Source organism: Dermacentor albipictus, chromosome 4 (genome assembly GCF_038994185.2).
Source record: "Dermacentor albipictus isolate Rhodes 1998 colony chromosome 4, USDA_Dalb.pri_finalv2, whole genome shotgun sequence".
NCBI classification, from domain to species: domain Eukaryota; kingdom Metazoa; phylum Arthropoda; class Arachnida; order Ixodida; family Ixodidae; genus Dermacentor; species Dermacentor albipictus.
In genome coordinates, this window is record NC_091824.1 from 652,181 (window position 1) to 674,100 (window position 21,920).

At 47.1% G+C, this 21,920-nt stretch overlaps 1 protein-coding gene across 13 annotated transcripts in view; it reads left to right on the forward strand.

Moving 5' to 3' along the window:
* LOC135896267 (carboxypeptidase N subunit 2-like) overlaps positions 1 to 21,920 on the forward strand; it is a 217,762-nt gene that overhangs the window by 97,516 nt on the left and 98,326 nt on the right. For 2 of the 13 annotated variants that reach the window (XR_011513791.1, XM_070536771.1), the window contains one exon: positions 18,988 to 19,105. The exons of the other annotated variants lie outside the window; for them this stretch is intronic. Coding sequence is in view for 1 of the 2 variants with exons in the window: in XM_070536771.1 (XP_070392872.1) it covers positions 18,988 to 19,105 (118 nt within the window). In the remaining variant the exon portion in view is untranslated. The remainder of the gene's footprint in view (positions 1 to 18,987; positions 19,106 to 21,920) is intronic. 13 annotated transcript variants of the gene reach the window in all.

The window sequence follows — 21,920 nt, forward strand, 5'->3', positions numbered from 1 at the left end:
GTTCAGAGCTGGAAAAACTGATTCCTTTTCTTGCTGTCGAATGGCTGCTTCAATGTCGATAGCAAGCTATAATTATTCATTTCGAAAGTGTTAAGCAATGACTATATGTCTAAGCTTATCAGTGCGTTTTTGTTCCACGAACACTTTTAAGTTTTCTCTCTCCCTCTCATTGACAGCCATGGAATGAAACCGTTCACTTTCATATGTATCAGAATGCAAACATTCTGAAATTTGTCCTGAACATTTGTCTGCGTCCTATAGTGTGCATGTTTGTATTAAGTTCTGGGGTTACAATCGCAGTGATCTACACATATTGTTATATTGCAAGAAACAAATTTATTTCACTTTGTTTTCAAATCTACAATGTGGCCATGCAGTAACGACTGCATTAATAAGCAAAACAGAAAACTGCAGATTCAGTGTACGTGTTGGAATCTATGCGAAGTGAAGTTTTTGTCAAGTGGTCAATTAAATGCTGTTAAAGTAACTGCGATATATACCATTTGTCTTATTTTCAACAATCCAACTTGTCATCTTTTGCAAGGTTTGCTTATGCACCGCATAGGTCACAACCTTAATGTCATGTAATCTTTATGCATTACACTGTTCACAAACCATACCGAAACGCAAACGGCAGTTAATGTAGATGCACGCTGCGAGACATCAACACAGTGACGTTTGTTGAGCAAGGAATGGTGCGAGGTGTATGCAGATGAATGAATGACGTGCTTATGTACTTATTTATTTATATACCTCGCAGGCTGCAAGGTTGGAGTATTATGCAAGGGGGAATAAAAAAGTTGTTACAAAAGGAAGAAGGGCACAACATTAAGAAAAAAAAACAGCAAAAAAAAGCAGTACCACTACATTGCACCAACTAGCCCAACGTGTTTTACTGGCACATTATACAATACTTAACAAACAATAGCAGAAAAAGTTACTGCCCATGCACCCTGTACAGACGGTAAACCAGCGAAGCTGAAATGTGCAGCCCCGGTTTTTATCACTGGGTTAATTCCAATGGCTTATTAAAGTCTTTCTATATTATTGGTTATGTCTGTGTTTCTTAATGAGGTTATGCACATGTTTGGCTTGGGTTTATCACATTGTTTATTTGGAATGCCGCACATTGCACTTTGCAAGATCACCATCTTCGAAAGTGCAATGAGCAGTGGTTCATTGTGTTAATCCAGGTGGTCCGTCGAAGTCTTTCTGAATTATGTTACGCATTTGTGTTTTGTAATGCGTTAATCATAATGTTTATGACTCAGTTATGCACTGTAGTTACCAAGTGACACACCGGGGCTGCACATTTCATTTAATTAAATACAGGGACACATTTTTGAACCTATAGGGAAGTCTGAGAGAGACTTCTGCACGTGCGCTCTGCTGCTAGAGAGAAATGACGTCACTATCAGTGTAGCCATTGGCCCGCCACACCTTTGCTGCAAGATAATTATGACATCATGATCTTGTCTTAACCCCGTCCCACTCTGTGTCCCTTCCTTGGAATAATGCGTAGATAAATGTTTATGTGTTAAATGCATAAGCAATTTCTATGTCTACCCAACAAGAAATGTCTCCATCCCTCATGTAAGACGAACAATGGCTCACAACGAACAATGGCTCACAACCCCCGAAACAATGGCTCATACCCCTACGCTAGGGTTCTTGTGATCGGACCATGAGTGTTTCGCCTAGGCATATACAGCTTCACTCTAAAAAGAATGAACACCTTTCTGCTAGATACCAAGATAATCTCATGAGGTGTTCTAACAAATGAAAGTTTATTGACCATGCCGAGTAAATGCTGGTCGACAAGCAATAAATCGAATTTACACAAAAAGCAGAAGCAAGATCTGATGCGTGTCCATACAGATCCCAACAGGAAACGCATCCATCTCTGAAAGTGTAACAGCGGCCATGCTGACACAAGATTCTCCCAGTGTATTTGCATCTACAGCATCCATAATTTCTCTAGGCAGCCGATCTCCACAGAATGCTAGCTTCTTCCTCTACAATGCACTTTCCACATCTGAGCGTGCATCGTAGAGGAAGAAGCTAGCATTCTGTGCAGATCGGCTGCCTAGAGAAATTACGGAAGCTGTAGATCTAAAAATGCTGGGTTAATCTTGACATCACGGCCCCCGCTAAAAATGGATGCATTTCCCGTCAGGAAATGCACATGAATTTTTGCTTCTCCTTTTTGTGTATGTTCAGTCTATTGCTTGTCAGCGAGCATTTACTCGGTGTGTACTATTAAAACTTTTGATTGTTAGATCATCACGGTTTTCTTGTTTGTCCTATGTGTTCTTTGGTGCCATTTGCAGCCAGGCTATTCGTTTTTTTTTAGACTGCAGCAAGTCACTTTAATAGCCCTCATGATACCTTATAAAATCTTTTATTTGGCCAATGTAGCAAGAATTTACAGTGTGAAGCAGTAAGAACAGGGTATGCTAACTTCTAATTAAAAGGTTTATTGTGAAAGTGCAGTGATCTATAAAGGTTACCACAAAGTAGTGCAGCAATAAAACCTGATAAAGACTAGTGCTTGATGAAACCAAACATAAAAGCAGGAAAGGGGGAAAATACGTATAGATATACAAGTCCAGGGAAAAAAAACAGTGATGACCAAGTGTGCAAGTGGCTACCTTCCAGGAAACTCATTTTTTCCCCAATGGCATGGAACTGGAAGAATGTGCTTGCATTGCATAAGCAAACTGTCAGTCTGTCTATTGGAATAACAACAGTGTTTCTTGAAAGGTGCTGGCATGCAGGATTGGCAATTGTAATTATTTTTTCCTGCACTTGGAATTTTTCTCTATTTTCTTTCTGTAGCATATTTATTTATGTTTGGCTGCATCAAGCACCAATTTTTATCTATCCTTCAATGATGTCTTTCTTTTTCTGGGGAAAATTCGGGGAAGGCAGGAGATGGAAATTCAAGACGATGAGCAACATGATAACAAGGTGAAAGTAGGAGCCAACGTTTCCACACGTGGACTTTGAAGAAGACAAGTCCACTTGTCGAAACGTTGGCTCCTGCTTTCACCTTGTTCTCGTTTTGCTCATCGCCCTTTTACAACTCGCCACATTTTTACAAATGAACCTCAGTTGAAAGTTAGTCCTCATCCATATCTAGTGTCATCCTGTTGATACTGCTCCATGCTATGCACTCTTGCAACATTTGTGTGTGTATGTGTGCACACGTGTGGATTTGGATGCGAGATCGGGCCCTTGGGCAGAGGTATCATTCTTCTCCTGTGAAGCCTTATGAATTCATTAACTATACTGCAACAGAAATGCAATGGACAGGAACGAAGTGAACACACAGAGCGCTTCGTTCTTGTGTGTTGTCTATCTGTTGCACTTTAGTTAATAATGAATACACACAAACTCATCTAGTTTTCAGTTATTATGTCAGGCTTATAAGCCCGCTTGTGTCCTGGAATAACTGCATGGCTATGTATCCTGTAATTTAATTTCTGGCCATGTGCTGGCAAGTCGCGTGTTAATCTCTTGATTTTCCTGACAATCTTGTGTGATGTGCAGGCCCAGACAGTTTCTGGTGAATCCATGCAGGGTGTTGTGCAGGGTGTAATCTGCATTACAAGTGCTGCTTTGATTGCTTTCCGTTCAGCTTTTCTAGGTGTAGGATGACCTAAAATGGTACTCACTTATATGGGGTTTAGTTTTATGTAGTGTCATACTACTGTTACACTGCTATTGCCAGATCAGTGTACTATATGTGCCTTATGTTTGCTTGCATCTTCGTGATTAGCAACCTCCTGTGTTTGTTTGGCAGCTGCATATAATCTCCTGGCCTAATTGTTTGTCCCCATATTTCACGGTATGGGCCTGTTGTGTTTCAACTTCACGTACTCCCGAGGTTGCCTTTCTGAAGGGAGGGGTGTTTGCATCTCATATGCTAACTGGCATAGTATCTTGGGACGAGGTTCTGAGCTCTTGAGACAAAGAATTTGTGCTGCAGGCTGCAACTCTACTCTGTCTAGGTGCTTGTTCGTTAGCTCTTTCTCATAGAGGTCTTCAAGCATGGTACAGTTGGAAAGACCTGTTATTACTACCCGATGCCTGTATTCGATGAGTTGTCTTTTTTGTGTGCTGTTGGTAATTCATACCGTACCATACCTTGGACACAAGCACAGCATCTGCGATTTTCTATAGTATCCGCTCGCCCACCCCCGTTATTTCGAGATTATTCTTTTCACCAGGTGTGGAAGTTGCGTCCAGGCATTGCATAATTGTTTCACCCACATGCTGGCTCTGCCGTCATGGGCTTACACTAGCTGAGGATTTATGGATGTTGACTTGCGGGCATATTTGTCCAGCTATGTGGATCACTATGTGCAATCTGGGGTAGTTCTTGATTCTAGTCTTTCTTTTTTTCTGACGTCGATATGAGCTGACTTATCAGAAAGCGAGAGGCCAGACTAGCCAAGAAAGTCTGCAGTGTTGTCGAGGGCTTGTTGCATCATTTTTGATTTCTGTATAAGATAGCTTTCCCACAGACTGTAATACACCATAGGCTGTAGTGTTTCTTGTAGTATGCCCGTGTTGTTGGTGTGTGTGGGCTAAACGTACCTCCAACTCTCACCTGGAATTTTCTGTCTTTCAGAAAGTTAGTTTAAGTGTTCTACCAGAAATGTTTTTGCACATCGTTCCTCTTATTAGAGCAGCATGAGGTACTGCTGTTAACCCTTTAATGACGAGACATATAAATACCGAGAAAACATGTTTATTGTTCTATCTAAATATGCAAAACACGTCAATCGTAAGCATAATCAACAAAAAGAAAAAATATTTTGCAGAAATTTTTCAGCAATAGAGGGAAAACCCCAGGCAGGAAACTGGAAGTGGGCTTCACCCCATTGAAGCCACGTAGCTTTATTTTCCATTTGTATAGACAGCTCTTATCATATGTGAACCAGAGGTGCCCATTTCATTTGCTTTACATCAGATGTGCGACACCAATGCAGCTGCATACGTTGCATTGGCCTGTCTCCTCTGAACTTGCTTGCACAAGACAGTGAGTCACGTGCCAAACTTCTTCTTCCTCGTCCAGTTTTCCTGCTCTAAACCAACAAATTGACAACCAACAACGCTTGCTGCTTGTCATTCAGTGTTGGCCGAAGACATTTAGCTAGAAACTTCGTACTCGATACTTAAACTCGACAAGAAAAAAATTCTTTTTTGGTGTGTTGCCTGTAGGCAACACTCGTCAATAAAGGGTTAAAAGCCTATTCACTCACTTCATTCTTTCATAAGCGGTATTACACAATGTCCTGTAATAAAGTTTCTGGTGCTTATGGCCCACTCATATCTGCCAGAAGGGACAACTCTTGAAAAAGGTTTTCTCTGTGCTATGTGTGCGACGTAGTATGAGCATTCATGCCTTGACATTTATACATCTGTATAACCAGCTTCTTGACAGAGTACTTGCTATACCTGATCATGCTTACTTGTGCAGTGCTGTTGAACAATACATATTGATGCAATGAATATTTACACGCTTGAATTATCACGAAAGATGGTTGTTTTACAATTCTGCGCTTTGCTTTCTATTGGTGTTAGATTTTGCATAAGCATGCCCCCCGTGCAATAGCATTTTGAAGTGTAAGGGTTCAATAAAAGGTGATGAACTAAATCTAAGTGCAAGAACTTTTTTTCGCACCTATGACTCCCATCGAAATGCGACTTCCATGGCTGGCAAATCAATCCCTCGCCTTGTGTTAGCAGCAGAATGCTATAGCCACAGTGGCAGGTGAACAAATTGAAGAACAATATTTCTGTCTATAATTTTTTTTCTTGCCTGTATGTAAGTAAAGTTTGGAATAAGTTTGTCATTGCAAAAAAGCCCAGTTTGTGTTCTTTTATTGAATAAACCACATATTGTGTATAGTTGAAATGCAGAAATTTGTTCTAAAATTCTCAGGTGATATATGTTCTTGCAAGTAGCATGGTATTTCATTACTTACAAAGATAGTAATCGCAGCGGATATCGTTATATGGGTTTACACACTAATATATGTGATCACAAACTTATTAGAAACTTACTAGAAACATGTAAGGCATGAATGTTTCTGCACACTTGATCAGCTGTGAACGTGCAAGAACTGCTTGTACTGGCTGACTTCACTGCACAGTTTAGATTTACTTTTCTTCAGCGTGTCGTTTTATACTGTTTTATCCACACAAGAACAGGGCGTTTGCCTGCTTTTCGCATTGTTGCACGAGTTCTACATAATTGTGCAGGAGGGTACGTTGTCACTGTATTTACTTAATCTACTAGCTGTACAGTTAATTACCTTGCAGAGCAAGTGTTCATACAGATGCAGTAAGGATACAAAGTCCGCAACATAGTCAATGTTTATTGGTTTCTGTGCAAGAAAAAAAAAATTCTCCAGCGAAGAGGTGCAACCAAACGTGCATGTAATATTTTATTCAAGCCACGGATTTAATGCTATCGTAGCAAATTCATTACGATAGCCTAAACTTTTGCTCTGTCAGATTTAATAAGACGCAAGATAAGCTTTCAAGATGCATCGGGAAATTCGTGCTTGAAAACCGACAAGAAAATGCAACTGAACGGTACCGCGTTCAGCGCAACGTTGAAACTTCGGGTACTTTGCTGTCTTGTCATTTGCCCTTGACGAGGTTGAAATAATTCAAGCTGCTCCGTAAGCGCGATTTTTGCATGCTACTCAAAACATTGTAGCGACCTCGTCGTCTGCTGGGGATCGAACACCTCCTAGCACTGACAACTCGCAAAGGCGTACGAAGCAAACGTGAAAATGCACTTCATTTGCTGTGCAGAGTGTCAACAAACGCATAGAAATCGGAGAATGCAATCTGCGGTACAAGTTTTTTATTCTCCCTTCGCGTACGTACCGAATTCGACGATCCACGTCTCCGCGTATTGCACTTGTCGATCGAGACGCCATTTTCCAAAACAAACCAGCGAAATAGCTCCTTTGGCAGCTCTCCGCGCAATTTCGACGGAAAATCGCAGCGATCGGTGCGACGGTGCGACCAACCGGTTGGTCGCAGCCGAAAATCGGGGGGTCGGCACTGCGACTGCGATTTTCATCGCAAACGACGGAAATCGCACTTCCGGTGCGACGAAAATCGCATCATGTGAAACAGGCATTAGGCTGCGAAACATGGTTGCCCGATAAAGATAAGTACACGTGTCAATAACAAATTAATTGAACTAACGACCACCTACCGTAATGCCTCCATCCTACTTTTCGGGGACTTTAATTTCCCAAACATAGACTGAAGCAACTTACCATATTCTTTAATAGTAAGTCCCCCAGAGACAAGGGATTTCATCGACATTTGTTTGAACTTTAATGTGACACAATTCGTTTCGGAGCCAACGCGTGTCACACCAGAATCCGCAACCATTCTGGACCTCATCCTGACTAATAATCCCAGTACCCTCTCATCAATTACACACCTTCGAAAAATTGGCGACCATAATGTCATTCATGCTACTTTCTCTTTTCCTGTAACACCAAATAAGACACATAAGAAAACTATAAGGCTTTACGAGAAGGGTGACTATGACGCAATTAACCGCGAACTTGAGACCTTCTTCCCCACGTTTGAAGCCGCGTATCGCAATCAGTCAATAATCCATAACTGGTCGATGTTTAAGGATAAGTTAACAGATTTGGCTAACAAATATATTCCTAAAGTTCACATTCGCCCCAGTAATCAAAAACCTTGGTTTACTAACGCCTTAAAAAACTAGAAAATAAAAAGAAACGTCCTTACCGAGTGGCTACAAATAACGGGAACTCGCATCGATGAGAAATCTACATAGCTGAAAACGAATATCTGATTGCAATCCGCAGCGCAAAGCGTTCCTATTATGGCACTACACTCCCAAATTTGCTGCGCACTAACCCAAGACAATTTTGGCAAGTAATAAATCCTCATCCTGTTCGCACTAATAAACTCACCAATGACTCACACGAGACAATTACCGATACTGAATGCGCTGACACTTGTAATTCCGCATTTGCAACAGTATTTACGAAAGAAATCGAAACAAACATTTCTTTACCTTTGTACAACATTGAAGGTCACATGCCGTGCATCACATTTTGTGCTGGCGGAATTTCATCCATAATCCAGAAGACTAAGCTATCATCTTCATTTGGCATTGATGAAATTAACTCTAAACTTCTAAGGAACGCAAGACACATGGCTGCATTATACTTGTCCTTACCGTTCTCACAGTCACTCTCTTCAGGAAACATGCCGGGTGATTGGAAAGTAGGAAGAGTCATTCTAGTCTACAAAACAGGTAACAGGAATTCTCCATTAAATTATCGACCCATCTCACTAAAAGCGTGCCGTGCAAAATCATGGAACATGTCATCTACTCGCAAATCATTGCCTCCTTGGACAGTAATCCCTTTTTTCACCCTTCACAACATGGTTTTCGCAAAGGTTTCTCTTGCGAAACTCAATTAGCTACTTTCGTTCATGACTTGCATACTAACCTTGACATCAATGCACAAACTGACGCAATCTTTTTAGATTTAGCAAAGGCATTTGATAAAGTATCCCACCAACGTTTGCTACTAAAACTTCAACTGTTGAACTTGGACCCTATACGTTCTAATCTGGATAAAGGAATTTTTGTCTAATCGCACACAAATGATTTTAATCAACGGTAACCTATCAAGTGCCCTCCCAGTAACCTCTGGTGTGCCCCAAGGATCTGTTCTTGGTCCCCTGTTATTTTTAATATATATTAATGATTTACCTCAGTGTGTCTCCTGTAATATACGCATCTTTGCAAACGACTGCGTCATCTACCACTCTATCAATAACTCATCTGACCATACTGCACTCCAAAATGATCTTAACAATGTTTTAGTATGTGCAGCAATTCGCTGATGACCCTTAACGCCAACAAATGTAAATTGGTGTCCTTCTCCCGCCGTCGCAACACTTCCTTCTTCCCATATGCGATTAATACCACACCATTAGAATCAGTACAATCCTATAAATATCTAGGTGTAAACCTATCTCACGGTTTGTTTTGGCGCGCACATGTCACTAGCATTATCTCTGCAGCTAACAAAACCTTAGGTTTTCTAAAACAGAATCTACGGCAGGTCCCATAAGATTTAAAATTACTACCATATAAGTCACTTGTCAGGCCGAAACTGGAAAACGCGTCAGCCATCTGGAACCCGCATCAAGCATATCTCACCGACGCATTAGAATCAGTTCAAAATTGTGCTGTTAGATTCATTCATACTTCATATTCATACGACGCCAGCGTTTCATCACTGAAATCAGAGTCCGACTTGTCAATACTTTCATGTCGACGTCGCATTTCCAGTCTTCCCTGTACCACAAGTTCTTCTTTTCTTCCCTTAATCAAGAGCCTTACATCACAGCAGCAGCACGCATATCTCATCGCACCAGCCATCCACTTCAAGTGGCACGCCCACGTGCACGGACAACCGCCTTCGCAGCCTCCTTTTTTTTTCCGGACCGCCACAGACGGAAACGGCCTTCCCGCCAACATCGCTAATACGACTTGTCCATCTTCGTTCACAGAACTTGTAACCAACCATTTTGTTAAATAATTATCTCTGACAATGTTTTCCTACCTTATAGAAACACAGCCTTTAAGTAATGCCCCTTTACGGGGTACTTTTAAGTTAATAAACTGAACTGAACTGAACTGAACTGAAAACTTATTAAACGCAACGGTATTGGGGCATCCTCGCACGGTCCCCGCATGGCCCCAATGCGCTCAAACAAGGCGAAGGGGAGAAGCGGGCGAGTGGCGCGCCACCTGTCGGGGCAGCGCCGTACATACATTGCGAGGAGGGAGTCTTCTGTGTTTTCCGCAAGAAGGCTCTGCGTGTGCGCAAAGCGCAGAAGAAATGTAGCGGAAACGTACTTCGCTACTCGTTTAACTGCGACTTCTGTAATTTACATGCTAATAATTACCGATATACACCATAGTATAACTTTCTAAGGCACGTTTCTAAGGCAACACCACATTCAATAGAGGCGCTTTTGTCCCGCTTCGAACCATCGAACTCATGGCTGAGTGGTAGCGTCTCCGTCTCACACTCCGGAGACCCTGGTTCGGTCCCCACCCAGCCCATCTTGCAAGCTGTTTTTATTTATGAATTGCCTTCCGGGATTTTTCGCTCACGGCCGACGCCGACACCAACGCCGACGAAACCGGCTTTTCTGCGGCACGAGCTCCTTAACGCTGTCGCGTTAAAATAGCACGATACGATTTTGCGTTGATATTCGGAGGCTTAACAAGATTACCCCAAAAGGGTGTATACCCGTTGCCACGTATCATCGACGCACTGGGGTGTTTGCAAGAAGCGGAGTTGTTTTCCTCGTTAGATCTCCACTATGGCTACTGACAGGTGCCTATGGCTAAAGCTGAGTGTTCCGAACCCGCGCATGTCACACCAGCCGGCTTGTATGACTTCATTGTAATGTTGTTCGGTCTGTAACGCGCACGCCCCCTTTGAAAGCGTGATGGACGGCATCCTGCGCGGCCTGAAGTAGCATACTTGTCACTGCTACCTCGATGACGTCGTTTTCTTTTCCTCTCATTTTCCGACCCATCTTCGCCATTTATATCACGTTTCGACAAGTCTCCGTAATGCTGGTCTCCAGCTTAACTTAAAAAGTTTCTATTTGCAGCTCGAAAACTGGCTATATTAGGCTACGTGTTGTCTCCAAAGAAGGCATTCTTCCTGATCCTGCTGAACTTCGCGTGGTATCCGAATTCCCGAAGCCCACTAACTTGAAAGCACTACGCAGCTTCAGTGGCCTATGCTCGTATTTTCGACGATTAGTTCGCAATTTCACTACTGTGATCTCACCCCTAAACCAGCTTCTCCTCAGCGACAATGAAGTTTCTACTTGGTCTGAAGCCTCTGATGATGGCTTCGCGGCTCTTCATTGCCTACTTAAGTCTCCGCAAATCTTGAGCCATTTTGATCCGAGCGCACCTACATATTGACACGTGTACTTATCTTTATCGGGCGACCACGTTTCGCCGCTTAACAACTGTAATCGCACAGCGAGGGACGCGCGTGAATGTATCCGATGTTTCTGGAAAGTTATCGATGCTTCTGCCCGGCTGTCTGTTGTCGCCGAACCTTGTGTTATCTGATTTCATCGCGTAACGCGAATGGTGTAGAACTTTGTGGAAGGCACACGGGTCCGAACGATTAGTCTGGAACATTCGACGACTGCTCTATAAAAGCCCACGCGCTTGACCCGCTGATCAGATTTTCGACAATCGCCGACTGTGTTCGCCGCTATCGTTGTGCTTTAAGTGTAGCCTGTTTTGTGGGCACAGGTTCGCCCAATAAAAGCTAGTTTTGTCTTTCACAGTACTGCTACTGTGTTCTTTCTTCACCGTCACTACCACGTGACATCTGGTGGAAGTGCTAGTGCGTTCATGTACCGAACGCCCCCGCAAAGCCGCGATCCAAGCCCGAAGCCCAAGGACAGAACGAACATCGCCCAAGACCAACGTGCTAGCCGCAGACTGCAAGGACTGCCCCAGAGCACGGACTTCTACCTGAGACGACAAAGAACATCGTGGTCAAGACAACCCCAATGGCGGCCCCAGCGTCCCCTGTTATCCTACAACAACCTCGGGACCCACCAACCTTCCATGGAGCAGCGACTGAAGACCCGGAATCGTGGCTGGAGACCTACGAACGAATCGCAACATTCAACAACTGGGACTCCGACGAGAAGCTGAGGCATGTCTACTTCGCCTTAGAAGACACCGCCAGAACTTGGTTTGAGAACAGGGAATCGACCTTGACAACGTGGGACCTGTTCCGTAGCGGCTTCCTACGCACCTTTACAAGCGTCGTGCGCAAGGAAAAGGCCGAAGCTATGCTGGACGCCCGAGTGCCGCTACCAAACGAGAACGTTGCCATTTTTACGGAAGAAATGAGCCATTTGTTCCGCCACGCCGACCCGGATATGGCCGAGGAGAAGAAAGTCCGCCTACTGATGCGTGGTGTAAAAGAGGTACTTTTCGCCGGGATGGTAAGAAGCCCACCGAAGACCGCCGAAGAGTTTCTTCGTGAGGCGACGAACATTGAGAAGACACTCGAAATGCGGAACCGGCAATTCAACCGCCATACAAGCTCTACCCACTACGCAGGAATTCAATCACTGGCCACGGACGATCTGCGCGAGACCATCAGGGCCATTGTGCGTGAAGAACTGCGCAAGGTCTTGCCTTCGTCGTAGCCTCAAGTGGCCTCGATCACCGACATCGTAAAAGAAGAGGTGCACCGATCGCTTGGAGTTCCTGAGGTGCAACCAGAACCGCCGCAGCCTCAGCCGCAAGCGATGAGCTACGCCGCCGTCGCCCGCCGTCAAGGTTCCCTTCCACGACCGGGCCAGGGCCCCGTAACGCCGCAATTCCGTCGGCCACCACCGCCGCCGCCAGCACGCCCACCCGTCGCCGAGCGCAGCTACCCGAGGACGACCGACGTTTGGCGCGCTCCTGACCACCGCCCGCTCTGCTACCACTGCGGAGAAGCAGGTCACGTCTACCGACGATGCCCATACCGAGAGATGGGACTACGATGTTTCGCCGTCAACGCGCCGCGTCCACAGCTTGGAGAGCGCCCGCGTGACATCGCCGACTACCTCGCCGCTACTCAATGGAGGTCTCGACGACCGTCGCGTTCGCCATCACCAAGCCGCTACCTGTCGCCGCAGCGCCGACCATACACTGGCCCAGCCCGGGGCCGGTCAGCGAGCCCATATCCGGAAAACTAAAAGCAGCAACCGATGGAGGTGCGGTTGCTGTTCGTCGAAGTGACGAAGATCCTCCGCCGCCGACGAAGTCGACGAACAAACCATCTCGACGACCTAATGATGACACGCCGCCGTCCCGACGAAGTCAGCAAGCCAAGACTACACCGACGAAAGACGACTTGACGACGCGACGTTCCAGCTTCAGTTCACCACGACCCAGCCGTGATCCGACGCCAAGACCTAACTGCAACGCCAGATAAAGAACCACCGACCTCGATGTGCTTCTCGACGGCCACACGGTTACCGCCTTAGTGGACACAGGGGCTGATTACTCCGTCATGAGTGGACACATCGCCGCCCAGTTGAAGAAGGTTAAGACTGCATGGGAAGGCCCTCAAATTCGCACCGCTGGAGGGCACCTGATTACGCCGACTGGAATCTGCACGGCAAGGATAAGCATTCATGACCGGACTTACCCTGCCACCTTCGTTATCCTCCAACAGTGTTCTCGAGACGTCATTCTCGGTATGGACTTCCTGAATTAACACGGCGCAGTCATCGACCTGAAGTCGAAGTCAATAACGCTGTCGGAAGATAAAGCGATACCGCCGGAGAGCCCCCGTAGTCACCACGCCTTGAGTGTGCTCGAAGACCAAGTGAGCATCCCGCCCCGCTCCAGCATTGTTATTTCGGTCGGCACCGAAATACCCGCTGACGCAGAAGGTGTCATCGAAGGCGACCAACGTCTCCTGCAAGACCGTGAAATTTGCGTCGCAAGAGGGATCGCTCGACTGCATGGACGGAAAACTGAAGTGTTGCTGACAAACTTCAGCCCGGAGTTCAAGCACATCAACAAGGGCACGACGATCGCGTACATCGAGGAAATTGTGGAAACCAGTAATGCGTTTGTCCTCTCGGATTCCGCCGCATCTACCCCGACGACCATGGTTCCCGAACCAGACTACAACATTAATCCAAGTCTCCCAGTGATCAAGCAACAGCAGCTCAGAAGTCTGCTCCGACGATACAAAGGCTGCTTTTCGACGACATCGAGGATTCGACAAACACCAGTCGCCAAACATCGCATAATCACCGAGGAGTACGCTCGACCACTCCGCCAAAGCCCTTAACGAGTTTCGCCGCGAGAACGCGAAGCTATAAGAGAACAAGTTGACGAAATGCTGCGCGACGACATCATCCAGCCGTCGAAAAGCCCGTGGACATCCCCTGTTGTCCTGGTGAAGAAAAAGGAGGGAAGCTTACGTTTCTGCGTGGATTATCGTCGTCTGAACAAGATCACGAAGAAGAACATATACCCCCTTCCACGAATAGACGATGCATTGGATCGGCTCTGCAACGCTAAGTACTTCTCATCGATGGACCTCAAGTCTGGCTATTGGCAAATAGAAGTCGACGAAAGAGATCGCGAAAAGACCACCTTCACCACGCCAGACGGCCTGTACGAGTTCAAGGTCATGCCATTCGGACTGTGCTCGGCGACTGCAACGTTTCAGCGCGTCATGGACACAGTGTCCATGACGCGTCCATGACAAGATTCCTTGGCATGTGCGCCTACTACAGGCGCTTTGTCAAGGACTTTTCACGCATCGCCGAGCCGTTGACACGTCTAACTAAATGTGATGTTGAGTTCAAGTGGGAAATGCCGCAGGCCGACGCATTTGAAGAACTCAAATGACGCATGCAGTCGCCGCCGGTACTTGCGCACTTCGACGAGTACGCCGACACAGAAATCCATACTGACGCCAGTAGCCTAGGCCTCGGTGCCGTTCTAGTCCAGAGGAAAAACAGAGTCGAACAGGTGATATCTTACGCTAGCCGGTCGCTGTCCAAAGCAGAAGGCAACTATTCTACGACCGAAAAGGAATGCCTTGCCATCGTTTGGGCTACAGCTAAATTTCGCCCTTATCTTTATGGCAGGCCATTCAAAGTCGCCAGTGACCATCACGCGTTGTGTTGGCTAGCGAGTATAAAGGATCCTTCAGGACGACTGGCGCGGTGGAGCCTCCGACTACAAGAATACGACATCACTGTAACCTACAAGTCCGGACGAAAACACTCCGATGCCGATTGCCTATCACGCGCCCCCATTGACCCGCCGCCGCAAGATGGCGAAGATGACGACGCCTTCCTTGGCCTGATAAGCGCGGAAGACTTCGCTGAACAGCCACGGGCAGACCCGGAGCTAAAAGGCCTGGTGGAATATTTGGAAGGGCACACCGACGTTGTCCCCAGGGCATTTAAGCAAGGATTATCTTCCTTCACGCTTCAAAACAATCTCCTCGTGAAGAAGAACTTTTCACCAGTCCGCGCCAACTACCTTCTTGTCCCGTCAGGACTTCGTCCAGAAGTATTGCACGCCCTACATGACGATCCGACCGCTGGACACCTCGGTTTTTCCCGGACACTCGCGAGGATACAACAAAAGTATTATTGGCCACGCCTGACCGCCGACGTCGCCTATTATGTCAGAACATGCCGAGACTGTCAGCGACGTAAGACACCGCCGACAAGGCCAGCCGGATTACTACAGCCAATCGAGCCTCCTTGCCGACCATTCCAGCAGATCGGGATGGACTTGCTGGGACCCTTTCCGACGTCAACAACCGGAAATAAGTGGATCGTCGTGGCGACAGACTACCTCACCCGCTTCGCTGAAACTAAAGCACTGCCGAAAGGTAACGCAGCCGAAGTGGCGAAATTTTTTCTCGAAAACATCCTGCTTCGACATGGCGCCCCAGAAGTCCTCATCACCGACAGAGGAACGGCCTTTACAGCGGAGCTCACCCAAGCCATTCTGAAATACAGTCAGACAAGGCACAGGAGGACCACGGCCTACCACCCGCAGATGAATGGTCTTACGGAGCGGCTGAATAAGACCCTAGCCGACATGCTAGCGATGTACGTCGACGTCGAGCACAAGACCTGGGATGCCGTCCTGCCGTACGTAACATTTGCTTACAACACGGCGGTGCAAGAAACAACACAGATCACGCCGTTTAAGCTGGTTTACGGCAGGAACCCGACGACGACGCTCGACGCCATGCTGCCCCACGTCACTGACGAAGAGAATGTTGACGCCGCTAGCTATCTCCAGCGCGCCGAAGAAGCCCGAGAGCTCGCCCGCCTACAGATCAAGAACCAACAGAGGACCGACAGCCGACACTACAACCTCCGACGACGCTTTGTTGAGTACCAGCCCGGCGACCGTGTTTGGGTTTGGACACCGATACGCCGACGAGGACTCAGTGAGAAACTACTCCGACGCTATTTCGGACGCTACAAGGTCATCCAACGTATTGGCGCTCTGGACTGTGAGGTCGTGCCAGACGGCATTTCGCATTCACAGCGGCGCCGCGCACGATCTGAAGTGGTCCACGTGGTGCGCCCTAAACCCTTTTACGGACGCTGACGAAATTCCTTATTTTCTTTTGTTGTTGTTTTCTTTGCTAGAGGTGTTTTTATTTCGCTTGTATGTAGCATCGGGTCGATGCTTTTTAAGAGGGGGGCATTGACCCGTGTACTTGTCTTTATCGGGCGAACACGTTTCGCCGCTTAACAGCTGTAATCGCACAGCGAGGGACGCGCCTGAATGTATCCGATGTTTCTGGAAAGTTATCGATGCTTCTGCCCGGCTGTCTGTTGTCGCCGAACCTTGTGTTATCTGATTTCATCGCGTAACGCGAATGGTGTAGAACTTTGTGGAAGGCACACGGGTCCGAACGATTAGTCTGGAACATTCGACGACTGCTCTATAAAAGCCGACGCGCTTGATCCGCTGATCAGATTTTCGACGATCGCCGACTGTTTTCGCCGCTATCGTTGTGCATTAAGTGTAGCCTGTTTTGTGGGCACAGGTTCGCCCAATAAAAGCTAGTTTTATCTTTCACAGTACTGCTACTGTGTTCTTTCTTCACCGTCACTACCACGTGACAATATCTTCACACTGACGCCAGTGCTGTCGGCCTTGGTGCCGTGGTCGCACAACGTAAGACCACTAATTTCATTTCACTTTATTTCCTTAAAGACCATCGTGTGAGGGCGTTACATAAGGTGTGGGACACATATAGGTGAACAACAGAATACACAAAAAGTTTTGGATGAGTTATACAAGCAAAAATGATTATTCCGATGTCAGCGCACACCTAATTTGGTTAAGGAATATAGATAGGCATGTGATGGCAGCAAGTTCTTGGGGAAGGCCGTTCCAGTCGCTAGCAGTCCGCGGCAAGAATGACCAAGAAAAAGGTTTTCTGCGTGCTCTTAGTCGAGATAGCTGCTGCTGATGTACGGTGCGAAGAGAGAAACGTGGTGGAGGAGGGCAGATGTAGGGTTCCCGTGATAGCTCGGAATGAAAGAATTCATGAAATAAGCATAAACTAGCAATGTGGCGGCGAAGTGCAAGAGTAGGTAGGTGGGACTGCGATTTCAGAGATGATATGCTGATATCAAAAGAGTACGAGGAATGAATTAATCTAGTTGAGCTGTTTTGAACTGATTCAAGTGAATTAGCAAGGTATACTTGCTTGGGACACCAGACGGGCGATGCGTATTCTAATTTTGATCGAACTAGTGATTTCTATGCGAGTAGCTTAACATGCTGGGGGGCAGAGTGGAGATGACGCTTTAAGAAGCCAAGCGTTTAGTTAGCAGATGAAATAGTATTCGCGATATGGCTATTTCACGCAAGATCATGACTACGATGAACACCGAGATATTTATAAGATTGGACAGGGTCGATAGGAACGTTATAGATAGTGTAGGGAAACGGGAGAGGATTACTGTGATGGTGGAAAGATATATATTTGCATTTGTTTATGTTAAGCGTCATTATCCAGTCGTTGCACCAGTTTTGTACAAGATTTAGGTTATCCTGTAGGGATTGCTGGTTAAAGGCGTCCGTAACTGCTTTGTAAATGCCGAATATGTGGTCGCCTACGCCAGTTGTCCTCTCACAAAACCTGAGGCCAATTAGTAACAGAAGAAAAGTAACTGGCCATCGTATGGGCTCTTCAGAAATTTCACTGATATCTCTACGGCCGATCCTTGGACGTGGAGGCTAATCATCACGCTCTTTGCTCTTGCGAACCTTCAAATACAAGTCGGGCAGCCTCGCTCGTTTGGCCCTCCGAATCTAGGAATATTGACACGTGTACTTATCTTTATCGGGCGACCACGTTTGGCCGCCTAACAAACGTTATCGTGCAGCGCAGGACGCGCCTGCATGTAAAAGAAGTTTCTGGAATGTTATCGATGGTTCCCTCCACTGTCTTTCACCGCAACTTGTGTAATCTGATTGCATGTATGCGCGACGCGAATAGTGCAGAACTTTGTGGAAGGCACGCGGGTCCCATCGGTTAATCTGGAACATTCCACGAGTGATCTATAAAAGCCGACGCGCTTGACCCGCCGATCAGATTTTCGACGATCGCCGAGCGTGTTCGCCGCTATCGTTGTGCTATAAGTGTAGCCTGTTTTGTGGGCACAGGTTCGCCCAATAAAAGTTAGTTTTCTCGTTCACAGTATTGCTACTGTGTTCCTTGACGTCAAGACCGTGTGACAATATGATATCCGTGTGGTCTATTGCTCTGGACGCAGACACTCTGACGCCGATGCCCTCTCACGCTTCCCACTTACTTCGGACGCCAGTACTTCTACCTATTGACATAATATCTCACCATTTGACATCCTGGACATGGCCTCAGAGCAACGAAAAGACCGATGGGTCGTCATGATATTCTATTTTATGTCAAATCCTCCGGCAGCTTCGGCACATCAAGCGTTACGCCAACCAGTGCAGCATTTCACCATCCGCGACGGACCGCCGCAGCTACCACAATGACGGCCGCACGTCGCTCTTAGTAGCGACCCGCCACAATCGAAAAATTCATGCTCCGCTTTTTACTCTGACCCACAGTGTGGTCACGGTGGAGTGTCAATGACCTTCGCATACGATTTTGCTATACGCGTGTGGTATTTGATTGTTTCAATGAGGCGCGTGGGCGCCATCCCCCGACAAAAGAGGAGAAAGACCGAACTGGGCTCGCGCTGTGAATCTAACCCGTCAGCGCTGCAACCGCTGTTCTAAATATAACCAGTAAATAGTTGCTCGTCTTACTGACTCGTCCTTCGCGTAACATTGTGGTGTAGGTGGACCGTTCCCCGTCTTCGCCACGGAGCTCCGAAGCGGCCGCACTGTTGTCTTCGCAGCCATGGCTTCGGATGGAACCACCCCGTCGCCACCTACACCTCCGGCGCCAACCACAACGTATGTTACGGTTCCTAGTCTCCGTGATCCTGGGACATTCTCCGCCCAAAATGACGTTGACGTCGACGACTGGCTCAGCACTATAAGCGTGTTAGCCAAAGCCACCACTGGGACCCTACCATCATGCTTGCCAATGTGATCTTTTACCTGGACGGGGCACCGCGTGTCTGGTTTCGCACCCATGTGATCGATCTCTCCAGCTGGGACATTTTCAAAGAGCGGCTTCGCGATTTATTTGGCAACCCGTCAGGTCGCGAAAAGAGCTTGCCACCCGTGTCCAGTCGTCGACCGAATCCTGTGTCTCCTACATACAGCAAGTGCTCGCGCTTTGCCGGAAAGTCGAGGAGCACATGACCGAGGTTCACAAGGTGGGCTATATCCTAAAAGGCATCACGGACGACGCCTTAAATTTGCTCGCCTATAACGACGTTTCTACCGTCTACGCCATCGTCAAAGAATGCCGCCGCTTCGAGGTAGCTAAAAGCCGCCGCGTCGTCCCACAGTTTTCATGGCTCCCAGACACCCCTGCCACGTCCTCTTGCTCCGCTCCTACCGCCACACGACCATTTCAAGAGAACGTCACACGTATCCTTCGCCGTGCGATTGAAGCGGCGAGTCTGGCCCCCTTCATCCACGACCCCCTCACGGTACCTTTGACCACGGGGCCCCCACTATTTCCGTTATTCAAACAGTTGTGCAGCAAGAAATTGCAAGCGTTGGCATCCCTACCACGTGCTCTGTCTCCCGATCTGATTCGGCACCCATTCCCATGTCCACAACCTGTATTGACCAGTATTTCGCTCCCAGACCACGCAATCCTGCTTGATGGCGAACCCCAGACGACAAACCGATCTGCTTCCGCTGCCACCGCGTTGGTAATGTATCACGCCACTGCCGCACCACCTGGATGCCGCCGTACTGAAGCTCATTCCCTGCTCCTCGCCCATACGCCGACACTCGCCGTTATTCACCTCGCCGTCTGTATCCTACTTCTGATGCCCCTGGCAGCCGCTCCTCCGTGCGATCGCCATCGCCTCAACGCCGTCGCTCCCCGTTAACCCAACCTTGCCGCTTTTCCTCGCCAAACCAACGGACGGCAAACTAGGCCATCCAGCTCTTGTAGGTAGTGCTGCATCACGTTCGTCCTGTCTAAACCTTCCGTTGACGCTCCTCACCAGCACAAACCTAATTGAAGTAGACGTAGGTGCTGTTCCGTTCACGGCATTAACTGATACTGGAGCCCAAGTGTCCCCATGAGCGCTAACTTAAGTCGTCGCCTCAAAAAAGTTCTTACGTCTGCCTCGGACAGGGCGGTGCGGCAGACGAGCTCGTATTTCAACCCGTCGTATAGCTACTCGGTTGGAGGCGCGAGGATAATGTCGCGTACCGCGGCTGCTTCGCGTGGTGTTAGATCCGCAGTAACGTGATGAAACTTTGTTTCTTGAGACACAATTCTCCAGGATGAAAATTTGGCTTGCACTTGCGCGAACCAAAGAGCAGGGTCTGCAGGCCAGAAACACGGGAGTTTTCGAGCGACGGCGGAGACGGCAGCATATCACTGGGATTCGTAGAGTCTCTCTGTCGGGGCAGCGTCGGTGGCTGCCATACGTTGCAGCTTCGCGCTTAGTAGGCTACCTGTCCAGCATTATTGAAAGCTGTAGTGTTTGCTTCTGGAAACTCCGGGTGACCATTTATATGGAGGAGAGTTCTGTCGACACGTTAAGCTGTTTAATTATTTATTACAATAGGTATACATGACTGTGTAGGAAAAATCACACGAGCGCGTCTGTTCCATGCGGTAGCGTCTGGTCTGCGCGGCGGTTCTGTGCCTAACATGATCTAATGTTTATTTTACCCGCGCTATCCGGCGGCATACCGAGGCCGCTCGTGGTTGCCAGACGCTGGAGGCGAAACCGAAACTCGCATAACCAAAATAGTAGGCTCCCACACTGTAACAGAGTTTTTTGGCAACGCCTCCTATGGATGCATACTTTCGGGACTTGCGAGGAAGTTTCGGTGGTGATTGAGCCACCGAAAAATTATTGGGCAAGAAATATTTCGTCGGTAAATATTTCATTTACTTTTCTTGTTGTACGCAAGAACCAATTTTTTTTAGAAAGAAACAGCATATGTTCAAGCGCCAATGTTGGTACAGTTTGCATGGAACGGCCCATACATAAATGAACTCACTGCGACAAACAAACGTCGTGAAGAGCACAGTTCAAGATGATAGAAGACTGGGATCGAGAGTTACTATTGTTTTATGACTAATAACAACAGCGCACTAAAACAGAAGATAAAAGGTTGCGTAGACACAAGGCACGCCTCCCTTCGTCTTCTTTATCAGAACGTGGTTGTTATTAGCCAAGAGTATAGCTGTCTTAACATAGAAACCTTTATAACCTTTGTCTACCTACTTTCCTAACCATTAGGTAGGCAAAAAACTGGAATGTATCACCATCTGAATCGAATATTGAATTGAATATACCTTTATTTCCAACAGATTGGGGAAGACAGGGAAGAAAAGCTGCAAGTACGTGCAGCTTGAAAAGACACCCTGCCCCCTATGACCACAAGACATGGTCATCGCGGAGCTGCCGCGTGTTTTTAACAATACAAAAATACACAGTTTGCAAGAATGCATGAGAAGCGTTAAGTGAAAAGTGAATAGTTGCTCGTAATGAAGTTACAAAACGTTTCACACATGACAAATGAAAAAAAACATATATGTACGCATATATATGTAATATAAATGTGAATAAAAAGCTGTAAACTCATCGAATCTGCACTTCTGAAATAGCTGACCATATAAACA